The sequence below is a fragment of the Patagioenas fasciata genome, chromosome 17 (genome assembly GCF_037038585.1).
Source record: "Patagioenas fasciata isolate bPatFas1 chromosome 17, bPatFas1.hap1, whole genome shotgun sequence".
NCBI classification, from domain to species: Eukaryota; Metazoa; Chordata; class Aves; order Columbiformes; family Columbidae; genus Patagioenas; species Patagioenas fasciata.
In genome coordinates this window covers 4251013-4273209 of record NC_092536.1, presented here as the reverse complement: position 1 = coordinate 4273209, position 22197 = coordinate 4251013, and the positions used below count along the sequence as shown (strand labels likewise).

The window sequence follows — 22197 nt, the reverse complement described above, 5'->3', positions numbered from 1 at the left end:
ATACTGTGAGACATCTTACTAGAACACGGCAAGATGCCATCTGTGGGTCTGGTTGAAAGCACTGTGTAGGAGGATATGTTTTCATATTCCTCTCCAGGGTAGCGGATTCACTAGCTACAGAGATGGAGAACTGCAGATGGACATTTAGAAATAGGCTCGAGCAGTGTCATTTTTGGTGATATTGTGCTTGAATTGGTATTGAGTGGGCATCTGCCAGATAATTTGATGCATCTTGCGGAGTTGCAGTCTCAATGTTCCATCTCCTTTGATAACTGCCTGCTTCTGAATGCTCTTTCCTTGCCAGCACACACTGTAACCATGAGGATGTAGCCGAGCATCTGGATATTTATGGTTCCCTGCTGGTTAAAGAGCCTGTGACCACATCTAAACATGCATGCTGCAGAATTGTTTTCTCTGGAGTCACCTCTGTATGTTTGGTGAGCCTGTGACTGATTAGTCAGAGCAAGACCTTTAAAAGGACATTAACTCAAACATTTTCTTGGACAGCATCTAAAGAACTGTTGAAGAACTTAAATAAGTTACCGTAACTTTGGATACCGGTTTTACGTGGCGCGGATATGATTTTCAGAAAAGTTAGAATTATTTCAGAGTGATACTTGCAAAAGATAATGGTGTTGAAACTGTAATTGCTTAACATTTCGGCAGAGCAGAAGTTCTGATCTTTAGCATCCAGATCCCAAACCACGTGTGAGGAAGAGCAGGAACATACAGTTCATGTCTGTCTGTGGAAACTTGATTTGCAAGGTTTGCCCTGTGTCTCATAGAGACATAATGGCAGAAGAAGGAATACAGTCCATTTGCCAGAATCAGTACTTATCTCCTTGGCTGCTAAATCATATTCCCTCTTACTTTGTTACTAGTTTTCCAACTTGTACAGAAAATAATGTGGGGATTTTGCTGACAGCACAAGCAGAACCCTGGCACCTTCACCTCACCGTGGTGAATATCCAGAGCTTTCGGCTATGTTCACACGGTTTATTTCATGAGCAACCTGACTTTTGGGCATGTGATGTGTTTATAATACATCCCACAAAAAATACCCTTCTAGTGCACCTATTTGAGAGCTATTTTTAACAAATGCATAGCAAGAACATGCTCTGACAAAGCCTGAAAACTCTTGCTCTGCTCGGAAAGTCTTAAACAAATTTATTCCTGAAGAAAATAAATCTGTGTTTATTGTAGCAGTTTTATTTCTTAATGAAAGAACACTCAGGAACTTTCCTGTATGACATGTCCCTGTCTCTCAGTAAGATAATTAATGTTTTCAGAAAACAGGATATGGGTAGTTAAGCTGGAGAAAGGAAACCATTTTATTCAGTGATGTGAAGTTTCACAGAACAAATCAGGGTAACTCACAAAAAACTCCTGCTTTACCATCTGAGCAAGAATATAGTAAAGGATGGGTGACTGGATTACTGCTTTTAGGGGTAAATACAACTACAGCTGTACACAGCTGTTTAATGTCAGGTAGGTGAGACTCTTTGAAGTAATTTATTTTCCTTATGGGGAGGGAGATTGAAAACTAGACTAAGACTGTATAAATTCCTCGCACGTCATCTAAGCTCCAAACTCACTGCCACTATCTAGTGGGGACGCAGCAATCCAGAAGTGCCGAGCTAATGCCTCTGCAGACTTGAGAACCCATTTATCACCGTGATCGATGGAGTGCAGCAGCGCAGGGGAGGCTCATTCGCTGAGCATAACATGGGCCTAGCTCGGGGAGCAGGTCACTTCTTCCCTCAGCTCAAACAAGGAATGAAAATCTCATTGGCTGCAGCTCTGCTGTGTCGCACGGGACGCGTTCACCACCAGAGGAGCTTCTTCGGAGGCCTCCAAACAGCACTTGCCGACAGCAGCAGTCGCACCGTAGCAGATGGCAGCTGAACCAGCGGCCGAGGAGATGCCCTGGTCTGTATCCAGAGCGGGTGGGCTCTGTGTGAGCTGTGTGTGCAGCAAACACGAGGGGAAATTGTTGTGCAGATAAATGTGCCCTCCCTGGGAGAGGACGGCAGGGCTGGAGTGGAGCTGGCGACTGCCCAAAGATGCTGCAGCTGTCGCCCCCACATCCTTGCTGCTGGTGGCACACGGAGCCTGCACCCATACCTTGTTTTCCATATATACTTGAAATATGAAACAGTACAACAACTCTGGCTCCCAATTTAAAAATTAAGTATCAACGGAGCTGTTAGAAAAGCACCTACACTGATGAGGAAGAGGAGGAGGGAAAAAAATCACTGAGAGGTAACTTGACTTAGATGGTGGCCTTGGGGACTGGAAGAGTTCCATTGTGTGGCTTCTCCACTTCGTATTTAGCTACCAAATAGTGTGTCAGTCTACTAAAGATGCAACTGGGGTGGACTGACACATGAAGAAGAGAATGGAGAGGTAACCATCCTACTCCTTGGTGTAGTTTGCATCCCACATCACAGGACAGGTAGAGCTGAGCAGCCCTTTGATGGTGACAGTCTGCAGCCACATGAAACACTCTGCCAATGCTGCCTGTCTGTACGTAGCCTCTGACTTCAGCACACAACACCTCTGTTCTCTTAGCAGCAGGTAATTCCTTTTCTGCTCTTGGGGAGCAGGATTGTGAGATCTGCCTCCAAATAATGCCACAGACCTTCCCCACTTCAAAGCAAAAATGCTGCCCCTCATCAGCAGAGGCTCTGGAAGTCCATCGGGGCAAAAGAAACTCAGTTTGAAGAAAAGAGTTTGTCAAATATCCGCAACTCCTTGGCAGCAGGAGAAGATTCTTGTGCAAGACAGATGATATCTACTGAAATATGTTCTTACTTTTTCTTGCCAAGAAATCTTACCCCCTTCTCATACTGATGACAGGGAAAAAACCTCCTTCCACCGAACGCGTTTCAAGGGAGCCATTACTTGCTGTGCTTTTGAAATTAATGGCTAAGCTGGATTCTTACATACTTAATCAGCTTCTTTCCTTCAAACCTGCTGTTGTCACCACAGCCTGTAAATGTAATGAATCAGGCAGCTTTGTGCTAGATGAGCATCATGTTGTTTGTCTAACTGGAGCCCCGTGGCTTTTCTTTATCTTTTTTTGGGTTGTTTTATTTTGTAAGCAGGTGAACAGAATTCTGCCTCCCCAGCCTGTTGTGTGCTGACACTTGACACTCCAGGCACTGCAAACGTGGCTTGGTTATGGTTCTGCTACTCAGACATCCATTGTTTTCAGCTGGCTGAGATGATAAACTGCCATAGTTTTACATTTCTTCTTGGGTAACATTGCCACGTGATACATATGATAACAAGAAACCTTCATTATCCTGCCAAGTTCTTGGAATATACTCTGCTTTCTATTGAACTCGGAGTCTCTGACAGTCGTTAGTGGAAATGTTAAGGTTTTCTGTCTTACAAGCTTTCAAATCCAAGAGTAGCAAAGTAAAGAGGGATTAATTTGTCCTGTGTTTATATGGCTCTCAAGCTGCTGCCTTGTTCTGGAGAATGTTGGCTTTGCTATGAAAACTAAAAACACCTTCCATTTTTAGGACCGAGAACTAACACCATCTCAAAATAAAGAGGACATGAGAAAAGAGGTGCTCGCTTAACCTCAGCTCGGCCAAGGGTTAATTTACCGGTGACTAGTCCATATGTAGAAGTTGTTCACTGTTTCACTGCAAGAATATTCAGTTGAAGGTACAAGACGGGCTTTGCAGCCCAGTCAGGCTGGGACAAGCTGTGTTTTACTCCTGACCAGCTGGGCTGTGCCTGTGCAGGCTCCCAAGCGCAGCCACAGTGCTGGCCTGACAAAGCTGGGCTTGTACTGGTCTTGCTTCTTTTGGTCATTGGAGCTGCTTTCAGACTAACCAGTATTGAGAGCAGCCCTACTGGGATGATCGTACCTGAAGCAGCAGCGCTGTGCCGGTGCTGTTAGTGAAGCATCTCTGATTTAAGCGGAGACTGGGGAATTGGGCTGAATCCGACAGGGCCTGAGCGGCCCCAGGGGTGCTCCTTTAAACCCGAGTTTAGCTGCTAGTCTGCCTGCACAGGCTCTCGGGGCCTGGAACATGCCGTGGTGCTCTGGGCTTTAGTTGGATGATTACAGATGAATTCCAGCTGCACTTCCTATTAAAACAATTACTGTGTTTTACAGTTATTTTGTATAGTGTGTGAAATTTCTGATTATTAAAGCTCTGCGCTGGGGACTGAGAGACCAGTGCCTATTGTTGTCTAATTAAGGTTTTTCCAAGAAGTTGGTGTACTTGGGAGCAACACCGTTGCACTTCATTGTCTGTGGTTATCTCCTAAATTCTCCTACAAGGTAATTTCCAACCTGCAGTCCTTGTTTATTTTCTTGGAGCATTTTTCTTTCCCATTAACCTATTAGTGCTTTTTTGGGTTTCAGTGTTCAGCAGCACAGCAGAATCCTCCTTTTGACTTGTGTTTGGTTTTCATTTGTCACACCAATTTTAGAGAAGTCTGTAATACTCCAGGTGATTCATGGCTGATTTCACCGTCTGCTTTACAAGAAACTTCACATCTTGGATCTTAATGACAGATGCGGGAGTTCCAGTGTGAAGTTTGGAAGCAAAAGTAACTTGCAGACATGTTAACAAGTCAACAGAGATCTTGTCGCTCCATCTCTCAGCAGCATGGGGTATTGGGGTATTCTCGTGTGAGTCTCCGCGCTCTTCAGTTGGAGAAAGATTTCTCTGGTTAACAAAGGCCTTTTCGTTCACAACAGAACATCCTGAAGGAACATGCTGATGATGACCAAAATCTTGCTATTTCGGGAGTCCCTGTGGTCAGCTGGCCCAAGAAGACCACAAAGGTAATGAGACACAATTATTCACTGATTATTGTTGTGCTAGGTCTTGGTGTTTATTTCTCTATAATCTGACAAAGTGCTGTATATCATACTTTGGCAGCTGCTGGCATTTTTAAGGTGAAATGTTATTTTTAATGGTTTTATGATTAGGTGTTAAAGATCATGAAAGCACCTCAGCAAGGAGGAATCGTTAAGAGTTTCCATTTTAAAAGAATTTGTTTGGGCCTGTCTAATCAGTGTAAAACTTTGATATGCCTTGGTCATTTACTAGTCGTGGTTAAATCTAAAAATGTTGATGTGACATTTTGGGCAAAATTAAATTAAGTGTAAATCCTACAAACTGGTCACTTAGTAAGCGCTTTTATTTGGATGAGAGGGTGTTTTTTCTCTCCCGCTGTGAGACCTCCTGAATTCTCTACACAAACATGCCACTGGAACTGTGGAGGGTTGTTTTCTGTCCCTGTATATCAGAGTAATTCACTTTCCAGAGAACTGTGAGGTTTGCTTCGTTGATCTTTATGAAGAGTTTGAAATAATTAACTAAAGAATAATGTCAGAAGGCTGGATGTTATTTATAACAGTGGTATGTTTACCACACTCCAGTTATCCAGCATGCTGTAAAAGCAGCTTTGCTTATTTAGAAGATGTCTTATCGCTTCTATTTTTACTTTCATTTTTCACCGAGTTAGTTTTACAATACATCATTTCTCTAGAAATGCTGAAAGGGTCGGGCAGCTTAAGTCAGGCTTCTATCTGAAAATCTGTTGTTGTTATCTTTGTAAATAACTTTCAATTAATTAACTGAGAGAATTCTTTTCCCTGTTCTCACTTTTTGTGCCACTTATCATGGCTTTGCACATCATCACTTGTAGCCATGAGAATTTGCTGGTTTCACATGGGCAGTAGGAGACACGACCATCGAAGTGCCAGAGGAACGGGGCAGAACGAGCACATCGTGTTCCTGCCTGGTTTCTTTTTGGGTTTTAGCTGAGCACATTTCAGATAAGTCATATCTCGCTAAATACGTATTTCCCTTTTAGCTTCTAATAAATCCATGGGAAGGCGCTTTGTGTATAAAACATTTTATGTTTAAAAACAACATGGAAAACCTTGAGAGGAGCAGCTCGGATTCTCTAGTGCTTGGGTAGCTACTGCTTGTTCCTCAGCCAAGTGCATGAAGCAACATCTCTGTGTCCAGAGGAAACATAGAAAACAAAGCCAAGAAACAACTGACTCTTGTGCTGTATCTTTTGAGCTTGTGGTAGAAATGAGGATCTGAGCGTTCAGAGGCTTTTAGAAGCGTTGGCATTTGCTGATGTTCTCGTTCACTGTAGTTTGGAATCCTTGATAAATGCTTCATTTCTTGCATTTTATTTCTGTAACTGTAAAAGATTTGTAGCTTTTGTGACTTAAATGTTCTCCCTCTTTGCAAAATCCACCTTGCTGACTGCAAGGGCTTTTTTTAGCTTTCTGCTGTTTATTTTCCTTTACCCTTTCTGGAAGCAAAAACCTCTAGGAGGCATCATCCCCAGTGCTGATGTGTAACAACAAACACACACCTCAGCTAATAACAAATATGAGGAAAACCTTAACAGAAAGGCAGGCTTTAGATTGAAGTTTGGAAACAAACAAAAATTTCTAACAGAAGGAATCCTTTCACTGTTCTCTTCGTATTTACTTTGCTTAATCTGTGATCAGTTTGTATTATGTCTTGTGTTTTAGTTAAAAGCTACATATGCGGATATGGCTGAACGTTTCCCCAAAGGACTTTGTTGGTTGGTTTCTAACTGGCAAATCTCCATGTCATCTTGAATGTGCAGCTCTTCCCCTTGTCTGGGAATAAGGCTGGGAAGACACGGCTTAGAGTTGAGCCTTTGAGTCCCAAATTAAAATACATTGGGAAGACAATATAGGGGAGATTTGTATAAAGGCAGTGCTGGTAGCTGAGCTTGGTTATTTCTGCTTTGTTCCCTCTTAAGTCCTGATAATGAAATAGAAGATTTTACAGAGAATAAAACCCTTAGGGAGCGGGAAACTCCCTTTAAAATTTGGATTGTGGCTGGTGGAGCGAGTCTCCATGGGCAAATGATTCCACAAACACTGAGCACAAGGCAGGGGAGTAAAACCTGCTGGTGAGTTTGCTTTCTGTAGCATTGCTCTTGTAATATATTCTCAATACTTTACACCTTTCCTGAGATACTCGTGTTCAAAAGGAGAGACAGATTCAACACAGCACGGTACCCACCTTTCTGGGGCTGGAAAGAAGATGTTGTAGCTGGTGTATGTATCAGCTTCCAGGGAAACGAGGATTGTCTGATTTCACGTCTGTAAAGTAAAAGAAGGGAACTGAAATGCAGAAAGAGGAGGTAACAAATGGAAAAAGTGGCTCTTGCTTTCTCCCAAGAGAAGGCTCCTGAAGATATTTAGAACGACAAGAACAGCAGATGGAGAAGGAAGAATAAAGCCAGCATTAGATGCCAAAACATTTCAAAGAAAATGGAAATGAATGTAAAGAAAGGAGGGGAAGGGACCAGAAACAGCAAGAGAGCAGGATGAGGAGAGGGGCAAGTGCTGGAAAGGAATGGAGTAGGAAAAGCAGAGAGGAGAGGGAGAGACAGGTCCCTGGAGCAGAGACAGAGAATGACTTAAACTATGTGAATAATCCACATTGTGGAAGAGCAGGCTTAGTTATGTTGACTTGCTTTTGGAAGAACGAGCCTTTAATGATCTGAATGATTTTTGAAGCAGCAAATAATATTTCCCTTTGAAATGGAGTCACAGTTTCTTTTACGTGTCGTTAGCGCGATGTGCCAACTGTGCGCAGCTCTGTGCTGCGAAAAGGCTGTGAAATCCTGGGGTTTGGTGCAGAAACGTGTTCACTCCCCTCAAATCACCGTTCATGGTGGATAAGGTGTTAACGGGCGAGACCTTAAACTAAGTCAGTGAAAGACCCATCCATACTTGTAGCTTCGTGCTGTGTCGCTCCTGTTTGCCTTTTCTAATGGCATTTGGGGCTGTTGGTTCACTCGTAAAAAAAACCAACCCACCTACTACTTGAAACAGAAATAATGATCAAAAATGTTTTTTGTGAGAAGATAAATGGGTGACACTGGATGATTTTTGGTTAGTGTACGAAGTGAGAGGCTCTGCTGCAGCCTCCTTGTGCTGCACGAGGGGCAGGGCATGTTCCTATGCCTTGAGCTGTTGTGATGGAGATGCTGTTTCCTATCCTGGGAGGTTCTGAGCTGAAATTAATGTTTATAACGATCTGTGACTTCTTCAGCGGAAAGTTTGGTAGTAAAATGTACGAACCATTATTATTTTACAGTAATAGAGAATTTGTGTGATGTTGGTTTCTGATAATGGTTCATGTACCAAAATATCTGACTTTGCCAGGGATCCTGGGATATGTACAACAACCCTGATTTAGGCATCTCACGAAATGCAAAACGTGGGACAGAGGGGATATTTGGAACCTGCTGGTCCTGGTGACTGAGTCCACGCACTTCCAGACCCAGCAGCATGTTTTTGCAGCCAGGGGTTTGTAAACCGCGTCCCCTTGCTTTGTTGGGCATTTGTGCAACAGTGAGTTATCCGTGCTGGTGCAATGCCGAGTTATCTGTGAGGATTTTGCGGTCGTAGTCTGCTGTCGGAAAGGAAGAGCTCCATGGGGTTTGCTGCCTTGAAATGGTGAGTTCTTCAGTGGCTGAAGAGGAGAAATAATCTGAATTAAGTCCTTCCCCATCCCTAGCACATGGACTGGGTGGTGTGAGAAGACAGCAGGGCCTCAAACTGATTTTCCCCTTGGCGACACATTAATCACTGCTGCAGAAAACCCGCTGCTGTCAAACTTTAAGCCCACGGTCCAGATTTGCTCAGCCCCACAAGACCAGAGTTCCCGTTCTATCCACACAGGGATCAGAGGTAGTGTTTTATTTAAGGAACTCGCAGAATGGCCCGAGCAGGAAACATGCATTTTTCAAACCACTTCCTATTTCTGGAAGACAACGCTCAACTCCAGTAGCATGTAATTACACTCGGTGGCAGTGCCTTCTGGTTTTATTGCGATAAAGATCTTTACTTGTCTGTGAAGAGCAGCTATAAAGAACTGAAATATGTTTGGACTCTTATTCTGTGAAGAGTTAGAAATGCAGACTGCGAGCCAGATTCTCATCTCTTCTACCTGGCACAAAGCTAAAGCCGCTGCATTTGTAACGATAGCAAGTGTCCAAATATATATGGGCCTGGCTGTGAGCAGGAGATGAAGCTGTAACTTTCAGTAGCTGGTTAACAACTGCAATATGTGCCTGTTTTTCTGATGCCCATTCCAACACTTTTTCTATGTAGTTTTTACCTGTTGGTTTTTAAGAGAAGAAACTTGAAAAGCATACTAAGGAAATGGTAATATCCTTATTTAAAGGAGTGCTATTAATTTGTAAAGGCCACAAATAGAGATTTGAATTGGATTATGTTTTTTAAAAAACAAAACACGCCAAACAAAACGTATCTGCGGTTGGCAATGCAAATGATGGTCATAGCGATTTGACTAGAAATCTTGCAAAATTGTACAGATACATCCCTATACCTGAAAAGGGATGAATTCCTAAGAACTAATCCTTGAGAGGCTGAGCAAAAGATTTTCTGCTACCCAAACCACGTAATATATTTGATCGTCTTTCTCACTGCCCTCTATTCTAGTTCCACTAGAGGTACTTTTGAGATGCGGTTGGGTATGGAACTCCACAACCATGTATATTATTCAGTTCATAGTCTGAACTGAGCAGCACACAAGAAAAACAGACAATTGTGATGAAAAGGGTGTTAGATTCATAGAAATAACTTGTATTTTGAATAATAAAAGGCACTGGGATTAGTCACCCTCAGTAGATCTGGAACCCATGGAGGTCCTTGGGCACATTCATGTGTCTGCTGCCATTTTCGAGCAAGAAACCTTTTGCCCATTTCATGGTATTTCACATTAAAAATGCTGGGAAGGGAAGATCTACCAAATTTTGATAAGAACTGCTTTATGGCTCCACTTTAATGAACATATACGCAACATTATGCATTGGATCAAATTTAAGAAATAGCAAGTAAATGGACTAAGTGGACAGAATAAATTTGATTGTACACAGAAATTCAGGGCTAAAAACATAAATTCAAGTGTTTTGATAAACTTCACCTTGAAACCAATGTGCATTTTCAGAAGCGCGAGTGTTGTTTTACACCGAGTTTTCTTCGAATTCAGAGGGAGAGAGGTGCTAGATGAACAAAGAACATTCCTGAAAACCTTTGAATAAATACTTCCAGTTTTTACTTGCTTGCTTACTAAGAATTCCTCCCATAGCAATCCCATAGCCAGCTCCGCCCCCAGAAGCAAGAGCACCGGGGTTCTAGTTACAGCAATTAGTGTTTTTAACCCGAGCGGTGTCTGAGACAGATCCGAGCACGTACAAATGGCACAGCATCAAACCAGCATCAGTTGCAGGAGCTGCCCGGGGGCTCCCACCAGGAAAGCAGCATTCCTGCTGGGAGCACTGGGAAAACTCTGCCAGACTCCCTGGGCCAGCGTGGTCCTCAGAGATCCACTTGGGATACGTCCTGTGGGCATACGGATGGCTTAGAAAGCAAATGCTGACAAGCCCTTAAGAATGAATGTAAAAATGAAGTCATTCTGGTGATGGAAAAAGTCTAGGAATGGGAAGAAAAAAAAACAATTCAGTGTAAATTGTCGTGTGATGTGTTTTTCTGGTCGAGATTCAAGTACGTTTTACATCAGTCATTCCAAGTGGAGCAAGAGCAGAAAGGGGATTTAAGCTGTCACATTTTGTCCCTGCCAGACACCAGCTTAAAGGTGTTTGAAGTGATCTCACACGGCACTGCCTGAACTCTGCTTGGTGTCAACAATCTTAAATGCCAGTAGTCTGCAGGAAGATTTGCATGTACAAATATGTGTGTGTTGTGAGTCCTTTTTGTTGATAAAAAATCCTGATTATGACGTTCATAATCTACTGCAAATCAGACATTTTTGGTGTAGTTATCAGATGCTAATAATTAATTTATCTTCCAGAAAATAACTCAAGTACAAAAGAAAATGAGTATTAAAACCAATTTAAATTTTTCTCTTTGCCGATTTAAATTGTGATTGGAATCAGTGATTTAAATAACTTTGAATATTTTTTGTTCTTCTACACTATAGGGTAGTAGATGCCGTGTGGTAGGAGAGAGCTGAAATGTATTCAGAAAGATATCCCAGTTCTGGTTCCTGACAAATCAATTAAGAAACAAACCCACATCGTTGAGGTTTGGGGGAATTCTTCTTTTTTCAGGGGACTTCCCACAGTAGCTCTGCATGTGAAACGAAACCCTTTCCCTGCTAAATACACCTGGGAGCAGGAAACAACTTGATGCGCCAGAACTGAAGGCTCCTTCAGGACAGGAGTAAAAGCTGTTGAAGCTACTGGGAGGTTCTGTCAAGCGTCTGCTTTCCCGGGGCCGCTCCTTGTTGGCTTGTTTATTTTTCTGAGCGCTGCTTCAGTCTCTGGAACGCGCGTCCTCGAGACAAAATAATTTCTGTGGTAGCTGCGCGCAGGCCAGAGGAGTTTCAGGGTTTGTTCCGTGTGTATCGTACAGAACATGCCCAAAGAGCTTCACCGCCGATTGCCTCGGTATTTTTCTAAAAGCTTTGCCCGGTGACTTGACAGATTATTTCTCACCTCAAGAGACTGTACTTGAAATATTGTGTCCCTTCAGGGAGTAATTATAAATAGCAAGGACTTGAATCAGCACCTTCTTAATCTTCCATCTTTGACTTAATATTTTCTCTTCTTATCAACTCTCAGCCACTTGCTTTGAGATCTGACCAATGGCTTTTTGTGATTAATACATCAAACAGGTAAATGAGAGCCATTTTGACTTTGAGTAGAAATGTGAACAGATTGGAAAAAATGAACAGACAGCTCTATTTTCAAACTGCTGTACTCCGAGTATCATACAAGAAGATTTATGTATTCTTCCCCGTTGTCGTTCTTCTACCGTATGCATGAATATTCAGTAATGTGAATTTTTCCAGCTAGGTCCTGACTGCCATTTTTCAAGATAGCAGCTTTCTCCTTATTTCACGACAGTAAAAGTGCTGATGAAAATGACTTTAGTCTTCAGACCTTTTTCTTAGTGCATGTGAAATGAGTTGACAGATCTCAAATTTAGCTTGACTGCGTTCATTGCTGAGTTGCCCAACAAAACCAAACAAAAAGCCAAGGTTTGAGCCTGGCTTAAGTGTTCCAGCATCCTTGTGCTCGCCCCCACCTGGACATTAAAACCATTCAGGCTTTGAGTTACGTATCTGAGATTGAACAGTTTTGTTTCTGGATCGAAGCACATTGGCAGAGCGGTGGGAAACGCTTTTGTCATCCCACGGTACGTGCTGTGCAGTCACGGGCATTAATCCTGCATGCACTTTTCAGAACAAAATTGAATTGTATGTTCTGTCCCTGAGAAGATGGCTTCCTTTTAGTTCTGTAGCACATTGAAATTAAAGTCTGATGAGAATATAAATGAGGTCTTGTTTCAACTTTGACTTTCATGCAGGCACTAGTAGACCAGATAGAAGAGGTACAGAGGGGCTTTCCTTTTTGGAAAATTAGCAAAAGCCACGAAAGATACAGATGAATTGTGATGGAAGTGAAGCAGCTTTGAGACTTAATCTAGTGTGGTTTGGTTGTTTATGTCCTGAATGTTTCCCTACAAATCCAAATCGGGTTTGTAGGTGACAACAGGGCACATGAGGCAAACTATCCTTCAGCTTTTCCTTTGCTCACCGTTTGTTTGCCTCTGAATGTTTGGATTTGGTCTCTAGATGCTGCCCATGTTGGACACGACTGTTCCAGCGGTCTGTGCTGTGTGTCCGAGGGCACTGAGGCACTTATGGAAGCAGGTTACATATTCTGGGTAAGCCACTCTTTCAGCTAGCGACCACATCTATTTGCATGTTCCTCCACAGCGTGGCAGTCACTTCTTATCTTCTTAAGAGCCCGTGTCACTAGTTTTTAAATGTACTGACAGAACATGGCTCTTGGAGACACAAACTGTGCTGTGGAAACACTCTGTGGCACAAAGATCTCTGGAAGAAGGAAGCGTGGCAGGTTTTCCTTCCTTTCCCAGGGGACAGTCCCAGTCATGCCATAGCTCTTCATGTAGAAAGTAAACTTGTAGATCCCGATCTGATTAACTGTTTGAGTTTGGTACCTCTTTGTTTCCACAAATTTCAGTCTGTGAAAATAGGACACCTCAGTGTATGTTCCCAAGATGCTCATGTCTTATGTGGTGGATGAACTTGATATTTCACTATGTTGTTATTATATTTTTAAAGTGACAGGGTGTTGGGGGTTTGTTTCATTTTTAAGGCTACCAGCACGTTCTGTCTGGGCTCTTGCTGGTTTGGGTGCTGCTCCCCTGCTGCTCTGTAACAGTGCATGGTTGTCACCCTCCAAGAGACGTCCCAGAGCCCTCGCTGCCTTTGCTTCTCCCATGTTGGACACTGGTTGGGGAAGGATGTGCAGTAGGCATCACATGGAGGGAGCAATCAATGTATTATTTTGTCTTGAGTTACTTTATTTTGATCTAAGGTTGATCAATCAGGCTGTTTATTAAGGAGATTGTGATGGGTACTCAGTGCATCTGATAACCGCTCATGTCATAGTTCAGATGAAATAGGTTGGAGGAAGTAGTAAGATGGTGATACTAGATGGGTATTTAGGTTGTCAGAATGTCACTGCTGGCGTTGAGAATATGACTGAAATATTGGCTGAAACTCTTGAGAAAAGTGTCATGAAATTTGCCCAGGCTCAACAGTTAAGATCATATTTCATATGAATGGACACTTACACCAAACCCAGGAACCTTAGAAAGCTATTGGGTAACTCTCTTATGCTGATAGAGGTCGAGAGCCATGATTCATGAACATCTCAGTGGGTTTCCTTTTCAGAAACATATATACTGGCCTCCAGAAAGCAGCAGCAGCTCGAATCACAGGGTCTTTTTTTTTCAAGGACTTGCCCATAAACCAGTTTGAGGTTGGTTTTTCCAATTGTTTCCACGTAAATATTTTTCCTAATACCAACTAAACATAACGTTCTATAAAGATGCATAAAAAGTTTCAAGGGAAGGTTGAATCAAAGATGTGTTTGTGCCACATTCAAAACTTTATTTCACCTCATACTCAGAATCACAGAATTGAACTGTAGTGTCTAATATGAAAGCACGGGTCCTGTGTAGCGCTGGTAACAGCAGCTGAAATCTATAGGTCCAAGAGATGCTCAGGAGCAGGTGAGAAGAGCGCAGGGGTTGTAATCTTCCTCCCCGCATCTTGGTTTTACTACTTAAGGATATTTGCATGAGAATAAAATCTGGTTCTTTGGTGCTCATCTGCTCCTGCTGTTGCTTCTTTGCTTAAGGTTATTGTCTCAGTTTGTGACAGCATAATTGGTTTCTGTGGAGAAGATTATGATATTGATGAGACTTATATGACTTCAGGTGAGGTGCAATCAAAGCAACAGTTTGGGATAGAAGGTACTGTCTGTTTTCATGCAGTTTTAACTAAGGCTCATTCAGCAGTATAATTAAGGATATTATTTATTACTGAACTATATCTCACAAAGCTGAGGTACGGACACGGTTATGCCAATACAGGCATGACCAGGGTCAGTGCTGCTGATTTTGTTTTCTAAGCTGATGTAAACTGCACCAGGCTAGTCAAATATATGCTGTTCACACAAGGGTTGCTCATTATTTGTCGTAATTTACTGTTCTCTAGTGTAGACAAGCTCAAAGAATTGAGCTGGAAAATGCTCTCTTAATAGTTCTTTCTGTGTATTAAATATTTCTTTGAATGGTTAGCTGCTCTTGCACAAGATGAGATTTTTTTTTTGAGAGCAATTATAATCAGAAAAGTTTATTTTATTATCTTGTTTTCCCCCCACCGATTCCCAATTTGCTCTTTTATATCATATCCTATCCTATCCAATTTTTTTAAACGCCAGCTCGGCAAAGCTCACCTAGCATTTGGAAATCATTCTGAGATGGTCTTGGCATGCGTGTCTTCGCTCCTAACGCAGGCCTCGTAATTAGAGCTCATTTGTCAGTTGTGTTGCTGTTATAAGCAGTGGACTGGAACGCGCTCTCCTGCGGCAGCGCTGGTTTGATGTGGGTTATACTGGTGACCCGCTGCAGCCCAGTGCAACACCGAGGGCGCTCGTATGCCTTGCAGACGAGAAGAGGATGATCCATGTCATGATTTAATTTGCTGTGAGTGACATTTTACTGTGGTGTGACTGGTGGATCGTCCTTGGCGGATGTCACAAGTCGTTTTTTTTTCCTGCTGTCTGGATTAGGGAACCAAAAGGCTGGAGGGGATGAACAAGGTTACGCTGGGCCTCGTGTGGAATCGGCGCAGGCTCCTTGGGCTGCCCACGGGCAGGTGCAGGACCAGGCGCCTTCCTTGCGGACATCATCTGTCCTCCTGCTGGAGGCCAACTGTACAGTGGCACCACGAACGCTGCTGTAATCGTGTCAGTTATCCTTGCTTTGTGGTTTAAAGCTCTCCTTTGTAGGACTGTCATGAGATGTGCATCCCCCCCCTTCCTCTCTCCTCCAGAAAACACTGGATTCTGGTATCACCTTGTGATTCTGAAAGCCAGGGCCTTAGGCACATGCCTTTTGTGCCTCAGCTTTCATCTGCTCCTGCTCCGGGTTGAGTACGGACACAATGGGGGAAGTGAGAAACCTGAGGAGACAGGCCGGACACATCCCATCATATTCTGGAAAGCCTCATCGTGTTGTGCGAGTAAATACTTCACCCCTGGCATTGTGGATGAGCAGGATTGGGAGAATATCATCACATACCCCTAGTTTGAGCTTGAGTTGATGAGAGGACAGAAGTACAAACAAGAAATGGATATTTAAGGCCTTCAAAATTAGGAAGGGGCATAATGACGTGATTTGCGTGGCTTTATCAGCAGTCACCTGTAAATGTGTTTGAAGTTTGATTGTATTTTGTTACTTAAAGTTGAGCGGCCGGGGTTTGTGTAGATCGTGGTGTCACAAGGCTGTGAGCTGGCCTAAGGCAGCATCGCTGCTGGCTCCTGTGCCAGCTCCTGCCTCTTTTCCTGGGCTACCCAAAGTGTTTGTGTGGCCATGTGGTATTTCAGGCCAGGGAATGGAGCTGAAACTCGTTTGGCAAAAATCCTGATGCAAGGACCATTAGATGTGCTTCTTTATGGCTCCTTCGTTGCTCAGCACATGCAAATATTTAATCTCATGTTTAATTCTGTGTTGTGGGCGTAGAAGCCAGAGGCAAAATCCTAACAACTTGGACGGAATCGGGATTTCCCCTGAAAGCAGGCCCATAAATCCAATACGAAATTTAATTCTCAGCACTCAAATTCAGGCCCTGTGTGTCTTGACCCTCAGCTGCAATCTCTGGAGGGCGAAGGCAGCGTCTGTGTTCAGGTGCTGGCCCTGTGACCCTTGGATCCTCAACAGGTACCCGACTGACCCATGTATAACATTTTATACTGCAGGGAAAATATTTTATTGTAAACCGGCAGGAGCATATCAGGGTGTAGGGAGTAGGACGGGAAATGGTTCCTCAGGAGCAAGCAAAACAGGGGGTGTCTGCACAGGGAGCATCGCCTCGCCTGGTCTCCCATTTTCCCCCAGCGCTGGTTCTGCCGCAGCAAGGGCATCGCTGCAAATCCCGAAGTTTTCTCGGAGCCTTCCTCCTCCTCCCGAGGGATGGAGGTTCCCTCCTCCCGTCCCGATCCCGGCAGCAGGAGGCGAGCCGGCAGGTAGCGAGGCAGAGGGGGGTGTGCGTGCGTCTGTCTGTCCGTCTGTGCCTCTCCTTTGTCTCCAGCAGCCGTGCAGCGCCGTGCACCCTGCGGGCGGCCGCGCATCCCCGCGCCGCGCATCCCCTCCCCTCGCCGCCCCGCTCGGCACACCCAGCCAGGCCCAGCATCGGCCCGCCCCCTCGCGGGGCTAATTACCAGCAGGGGGCTAATTGCCAGCGGGGTGTTCGAGTGTCCCCCTCCTGCGCCCCCATCACCCCCGCCCCGGGCTCGGCCGGGCTCGGTGCCGGCGCTGCCCCGGCCGGGCGGCCGCGCTGTCCCCGCAGGCCGGCTTTGTGCAAGCGGGCCGCGATTGGCCGTGCCGGCTGGGCCAGCCCCTTCCTGGCTGCCTGGCATGAATATGCACGGCCCCCCTTCCTCCTCCTCCTCCTCCTGCATGTGTGTGTGTGTGTGCGGGGAGCGGGGCTCCGCCAGCAGCGCCGCTCCAGCCATGTCAGCTCGGCTCCGCCTGGGCCCACCATGAGCCATGGCCATGTCTGCGAGCGCCGACGAGGAGGACTACGAGTCGGAACCGGAGCCCGAGCCGGGGCCGAGGCCCGAGCTGGGGCTGGAGCAGGTCCGGGGCGGGCGGCGAAGTTTGCAGCAGGAAGGGAGGGGAGGAGGCCGGGCCGGGCAGCGCCGAGCCGAGCCGCGCCGGCAGCGGGGACGGGGAACAATGTGGGGTCGGGAGCGGCCCCGGCCCGGCCCGGGCCAGTGCCGCCCGCCCTGGGGCCGGGCCCGGCGGCTGCGGGCGTGTCCGCGGAGCCCGAGCGGGGCGCGGGAGGCGCCGCCGGGGCCGGCCCGGGGCGCTCGGCCTCGCCCGCGGTGGGCGCCCGGGGGCACCGGGACTTCGGCAGCTCCGAGGGCCCCGCGCCGCTTCGGAGGCCAATGCGCTGGGAGTGTGTGATTGTTCCTCTCGGGTAGGGGGGTTCCTAGCGTTTCCCTGTGGTTTCCAGAATTATTATTATTATTGTTATTTTTCCTAGTAAGATTCCTCAAATAGCTGGAAGGGCTGCAGGACTCCTCGAGAGTCTGATGCTGAGCCCGGCCACCTTGTCTTAGTTTGATTTATGGCCAAAACCTCCTTTCCATTCCCAGGGTCAAGGGATGTAGAATAGAGAGAAGGATATGTGCTGAAAGGAAAAGAGAACTTTTATTAATACTTTAAAGGTTTATATTCTCTGAAGGTTGGGGTTTTTTTGGTTGTTTTGGTTTTTTTCTGTGGGGGATGGAGAATAAACTTCTTAAATTTATGAAGTAATCTGTGAAAAATAATCCAGAACATATGTTCTAAATTGCATGTTTTACTCTCTAAGAACTGCCTAAGCAATTAAAAATGAACCAGGAATAGAATTAAACATGTGTATACAATTTAAACATAAACTTGATAGTTTTGTTCAGAACTCAAGGTGTTTTGCTCTTCAAAATAGCCTAATTTGCTTTTAGAGACAACCTTCTAGGTAGGCCGGTGTTGCATCTGTCCTCCAAAACCCATCTCATTTCTAATAATTTTACTGTATTTTGCTTCAGGATGGTACGAAGAAGGCAGGGCCGACAAAGAGTTTGGGCTGGCGGTTGTGGTGTGGATGGCAGCTCTGGTGTTGATGTGCTGCCCTGGCCTGGTGGAGCATCAGTCCAAGAACCTAAGCCAGGTCTTGGATGCATTGACTTTATTAAGACTTGATTTTATTCTGGTGATATGTGAACATGCAGGCCTGTGCTGTTGCTTGATTCACTGCTCAACTCCCAGACCTGGTAGTTAAAATATCCCAGCTCCCTTCCTTTTCTTAAACTTTGTCCCACACCAGGCCTTTTCTGCTTGTGTCTCTGTCTTGGTGCGGTTACCATACGCTTTTTTAATGGTATGGGGAGCGGATTGGTCTTGGCTGCGTTGTACCAGCTGTGAAATCGCTACGCGAGGTGCTCGTTCTTGCTGGATGAACTTGGAAAATCAGTTATGTTCTGGGATTCTTCAGCTCTTCTAAATCTTGTGGCTTTGATGGCCTTTTTATATCTTAGTAGTTGAAAACAAAAATTAACACAAGAAAGCGGAGGTCCTTCTTATGGGATTTCTTAGAAGGCTTGGTCTGGTCCTGAATTATAATGCTGTGACCTAGGTAGCAAAGACCCATAGAGTGGTTTTGTTTAAAACTGTTCCAGTGGTGAAAACCCTTGTGTGGATCCAGCTGTTTTCATACAAGCCTGCTTTACCATATGTATTTTTCTACACGGGATGTGTAAAGTAAGTATCATAGCTTTTTTATCGTGATAACCCTTAGTATGTAACAGGTGAAAGGCTCTACAGGTGTAGTTGAGCAGCACAACTTCAGTTGCGTAGGAGCTGTGGGTTTTGTCACTCAGACTTCCACCTTCATCCTTTCTTCTTTCCCCAATTCATGTTTAAACACCCCAAAAAGACCATCAGGTGTTCCAGCAGGGTGGGCAGGATTTACAGCGCTTGCGGTAGCTGCAGTTGGCACCAGCAGCGGCGCTCGGAAGCATGTGGGTGCCGGGCATTTGTCCTGGCCATGGGTAGGGAGAAATGTGATTTCTGACTGTGATGCTTCTGCGTGTGCAAACACACTGAGAAAAACACTCCTGGCTTGGGGTAGGGGGATTTGACCTGAAGTAGCTGTAAGAAGGAAAGCTATATTGGTACGAGGTGCCCCAAGTCTGTATAACTTACTGGTGTCTTTTTAAGAGCTCCTGCTTCAGATGCAGCTTATCAACAAAGGCGTATTTTTGCTTATGTATCTTATTGTACCCTCCAGGCCTAACTCTTACTTCCTCGCCACCAGAGGAAAATAAATGGGGGCACTTGTGTTGGCACTGATGTGCCAGTTTATCACACCCCAAACAGCATCGCTACGTCGGTTGAAAAACTGCTGGAGTGTCACTAATGCCCAGATGAACCTGCGAGGTATAAACTTTTCGAGTTACTTGCAGGACATGGAGCTGTTTATTCCATAGTGGAGCTCTGTGTGCTCACCTGGTCCCTAGGAACAACAATTGCTTTTTGCAGGAGGGAGTGAGAAAGTTTGTGGGCATGAATTGGAGGAGGTGGTGGCTGTGAACATCTGGAGAGGATTAATCCTGTTTGGGGATGGCTGGGCTTGAAAAAGTTCCGCCTTCCCTTTCCCTCTGATGCCTCTTGCTTAATGGCAGACGTTGGACCGAAACTTGTCCTGCAGGACTCCCCGCCCGGCAGGAGCGCATGCTGATGAGGGGCGATGTGGCTCTTGTGAACTGTCACTGCTAGAGGAAAACAACTTCCCTGGAGTTCCCGAGCGTAGGCTTCTGGGAGATACGCTTTAGTCAGACATGTTAGATCTGTGGTGTCGGCTTGTGCTCTTCGGTTAGCACAGCTTTTAAGGGTGTTACTGGCATCAGTGTGATTTTTGCCATCTTAAAGTAGTTTCGTCCTCATCCCCACTGAATTCCTGCAGTCACGTCATCCTGCCCTTCCTTCCTCTAAGTTCTTTCTTTGACACAGGTTTCTGTTAATTGCTGAAGAGGTGTGAGGGTTTAATTCTGAAGAGCTGTTGGCTTGCTTGTGATTCTATAGTGCAAGACAGTGTATGTGTAGCAGGCGATCGGGCTGCCGGGCAGTTTAACGCCATTCCCCGTATTTCAGTGTTGCAGTTAATAACAGGGTCTGTTTTGGAGACCTCTGGTAAAATGACTTTGGTGAATCACAGAATGTCAGGGATTGGAAGGGACCTCAAAAGATCATCCAGTCCAATCCCCCTGCCAGAGCAGGAACACTTAGATGAGGCTACACAGTGCATTGGTACGTGTGTTGCTGCTCCCCACCACTGCTGGTAGTTGTCAGTTCGACTGGTTTTCTTAGCAGGAAGGCTGAAAGTACGAGCCTGGGTGGCTGGGAGCAGCAGAGGACAGTGCTGCTCGCTGGCCTGGGCAGGGAGCCTGGTCCCCCAGAACTTCCACCCTGTTTGAACTGGAAAATCCCCCCGTGTGTGTGCCCAACTCTGGTGCTGCAGGAGAGGCAGGGAAATAATTGACCAGAAGCCTTTACTGTGGCTCCCCAGGGCTTCTCCAGTGCCCAATATCAGCCTGTGACCCAGCGTGTTCAGGGTGATGTTTTAGCTGACAACAGTTACAAATTGTGGGTGAATGTGTGTGGCTTCTTTTTTTCCTAGTGTTTATTCATCAGTTGTTATAAAGAAACAACTGGTAATTAAATTTGTCTGTTCTAATTCTGTTAAAACAATTGTATTGCGATGCAGTGCCATATAAAGTCTGAGTGCAGGACTGGCACCTGTGAAGTCCTGGGTGCTCATCTTTCTTTGGGTGCTGATATGTAGTTACATGGGCTTGGTCAAACTATAGCAAATGAGAATAATCAGAATCTGTCCACGTGTTACAGAAGGAAATCACCCCTGCCTTGCACATGGAAGGGATATATTAACGTAGCACGGCACCTTGAAGCAATGAACAGTCTGTGTGTAAGATGTCTTGGAGAGATTTATGCAGTGGATACATAAGCTGTTCAGGTTGTGCCTGGTTAGGAAGTGAAGTGCTTCAGGGTCTCGCTGAGCTGACCATGTGAGAAGCCCTTCAGAAGGGCACTGCACATGTCCCTGGATTTTTCTCGGAGGTGTTGAGCCCGAAGTAATGATATGGTGCTGCTGGCAGCAGTTTAAGCAGGGCACTGAAGTTGAGTGGTGGAATAAGACCCATACCCAGGTAAAGGCCACTTGCAGAAGAGCTTGTTTCTAGGCTGCAGGCTTGGTCAGCCTTGCTTTTGTAGCCAGGACCTTCATCCTCCTGGACTCAGAGCATCGGCTGATCTTCCTCTCAGAGGAGTTCGTGAAGTTGTGTGGTGACAACTCCAACAGAGCCGGGTTGGTGTTGGGCCAGCAGTTGAGGAAGATCAACACCGACTTAGTAATGCATTTAACAGCTGATAGCTCTTGAAGTGTTGTCTCCAAAGCTTGATGTTCTTGGTATTTTTGTTTACATGAGGTCTTTTGATTATTCTTTGCAACTGTGAAGGTTAGAAAGCTGTGTTTCTGTTGTTGTAAGAGTTGTGCTCAGGTCAGAAGCCCTTGGTGCCTCTGCTGTTTCTGACCCCGGTGACTGTGGGTGGCTTTTTGGTGGCTGCCCAACAGCGAAATGCCATATGGTGGAAGTGAGTTAATGTACCTATAAGGAGCCGGTGAAAACTTCTCAGCAGCCAGATGTTTGTCTATAGCCAAGATAAACTAATATTCTGAGTAGTGACTCTTCCAGGTAGCATTTCCTAGGGGGTGGTTTAGAGTTGGAAATGTTGTACCTGGGCTTATTCTCAGCCCTGTGGAGCTGGTTACTGTTGTGTGTGGCAGAGCAGTAATCGGGTGGGAGGTCCAAAAAAAAACAAACCAAAAAAAGCCACAAAAGAAAAAAAAATCCTATCAGGATGTCACGTTAACATGTTTTGTGTTAGAGGGTGATGTGAGTCCACCAGCTTTCTAGGTTTCAGTGTAATAGAGGTAGGTATTTAGC

General features: G+C 45.3%; 1 protein-coding gene across 13 annotated transcripts in view; it reads left to right on the top strand.

Moving 5' to 3' along the window:
- KDM2B (lysine demethylase 2B) overlaps positions 1 to 22197 on the top strand; it is a 112112-nt gene that overhangs the window by 69704 nt on the left and 20211 nt on the right. For all 13 annotated transcript variants that reach the window (XM_065852003.2, XM_071815984.1, XM_065852002.2 and 10 more), the window contains one exon: positions 4727 to 4813. In XM_065852003.2, the coding sequence (XP_065708075.1) occupies positions 4727 to 4813 (87 nt within the window). The remainder of the gene's footprint in view (positions 1 to 4726; positions 4814 to 22197) is intronic.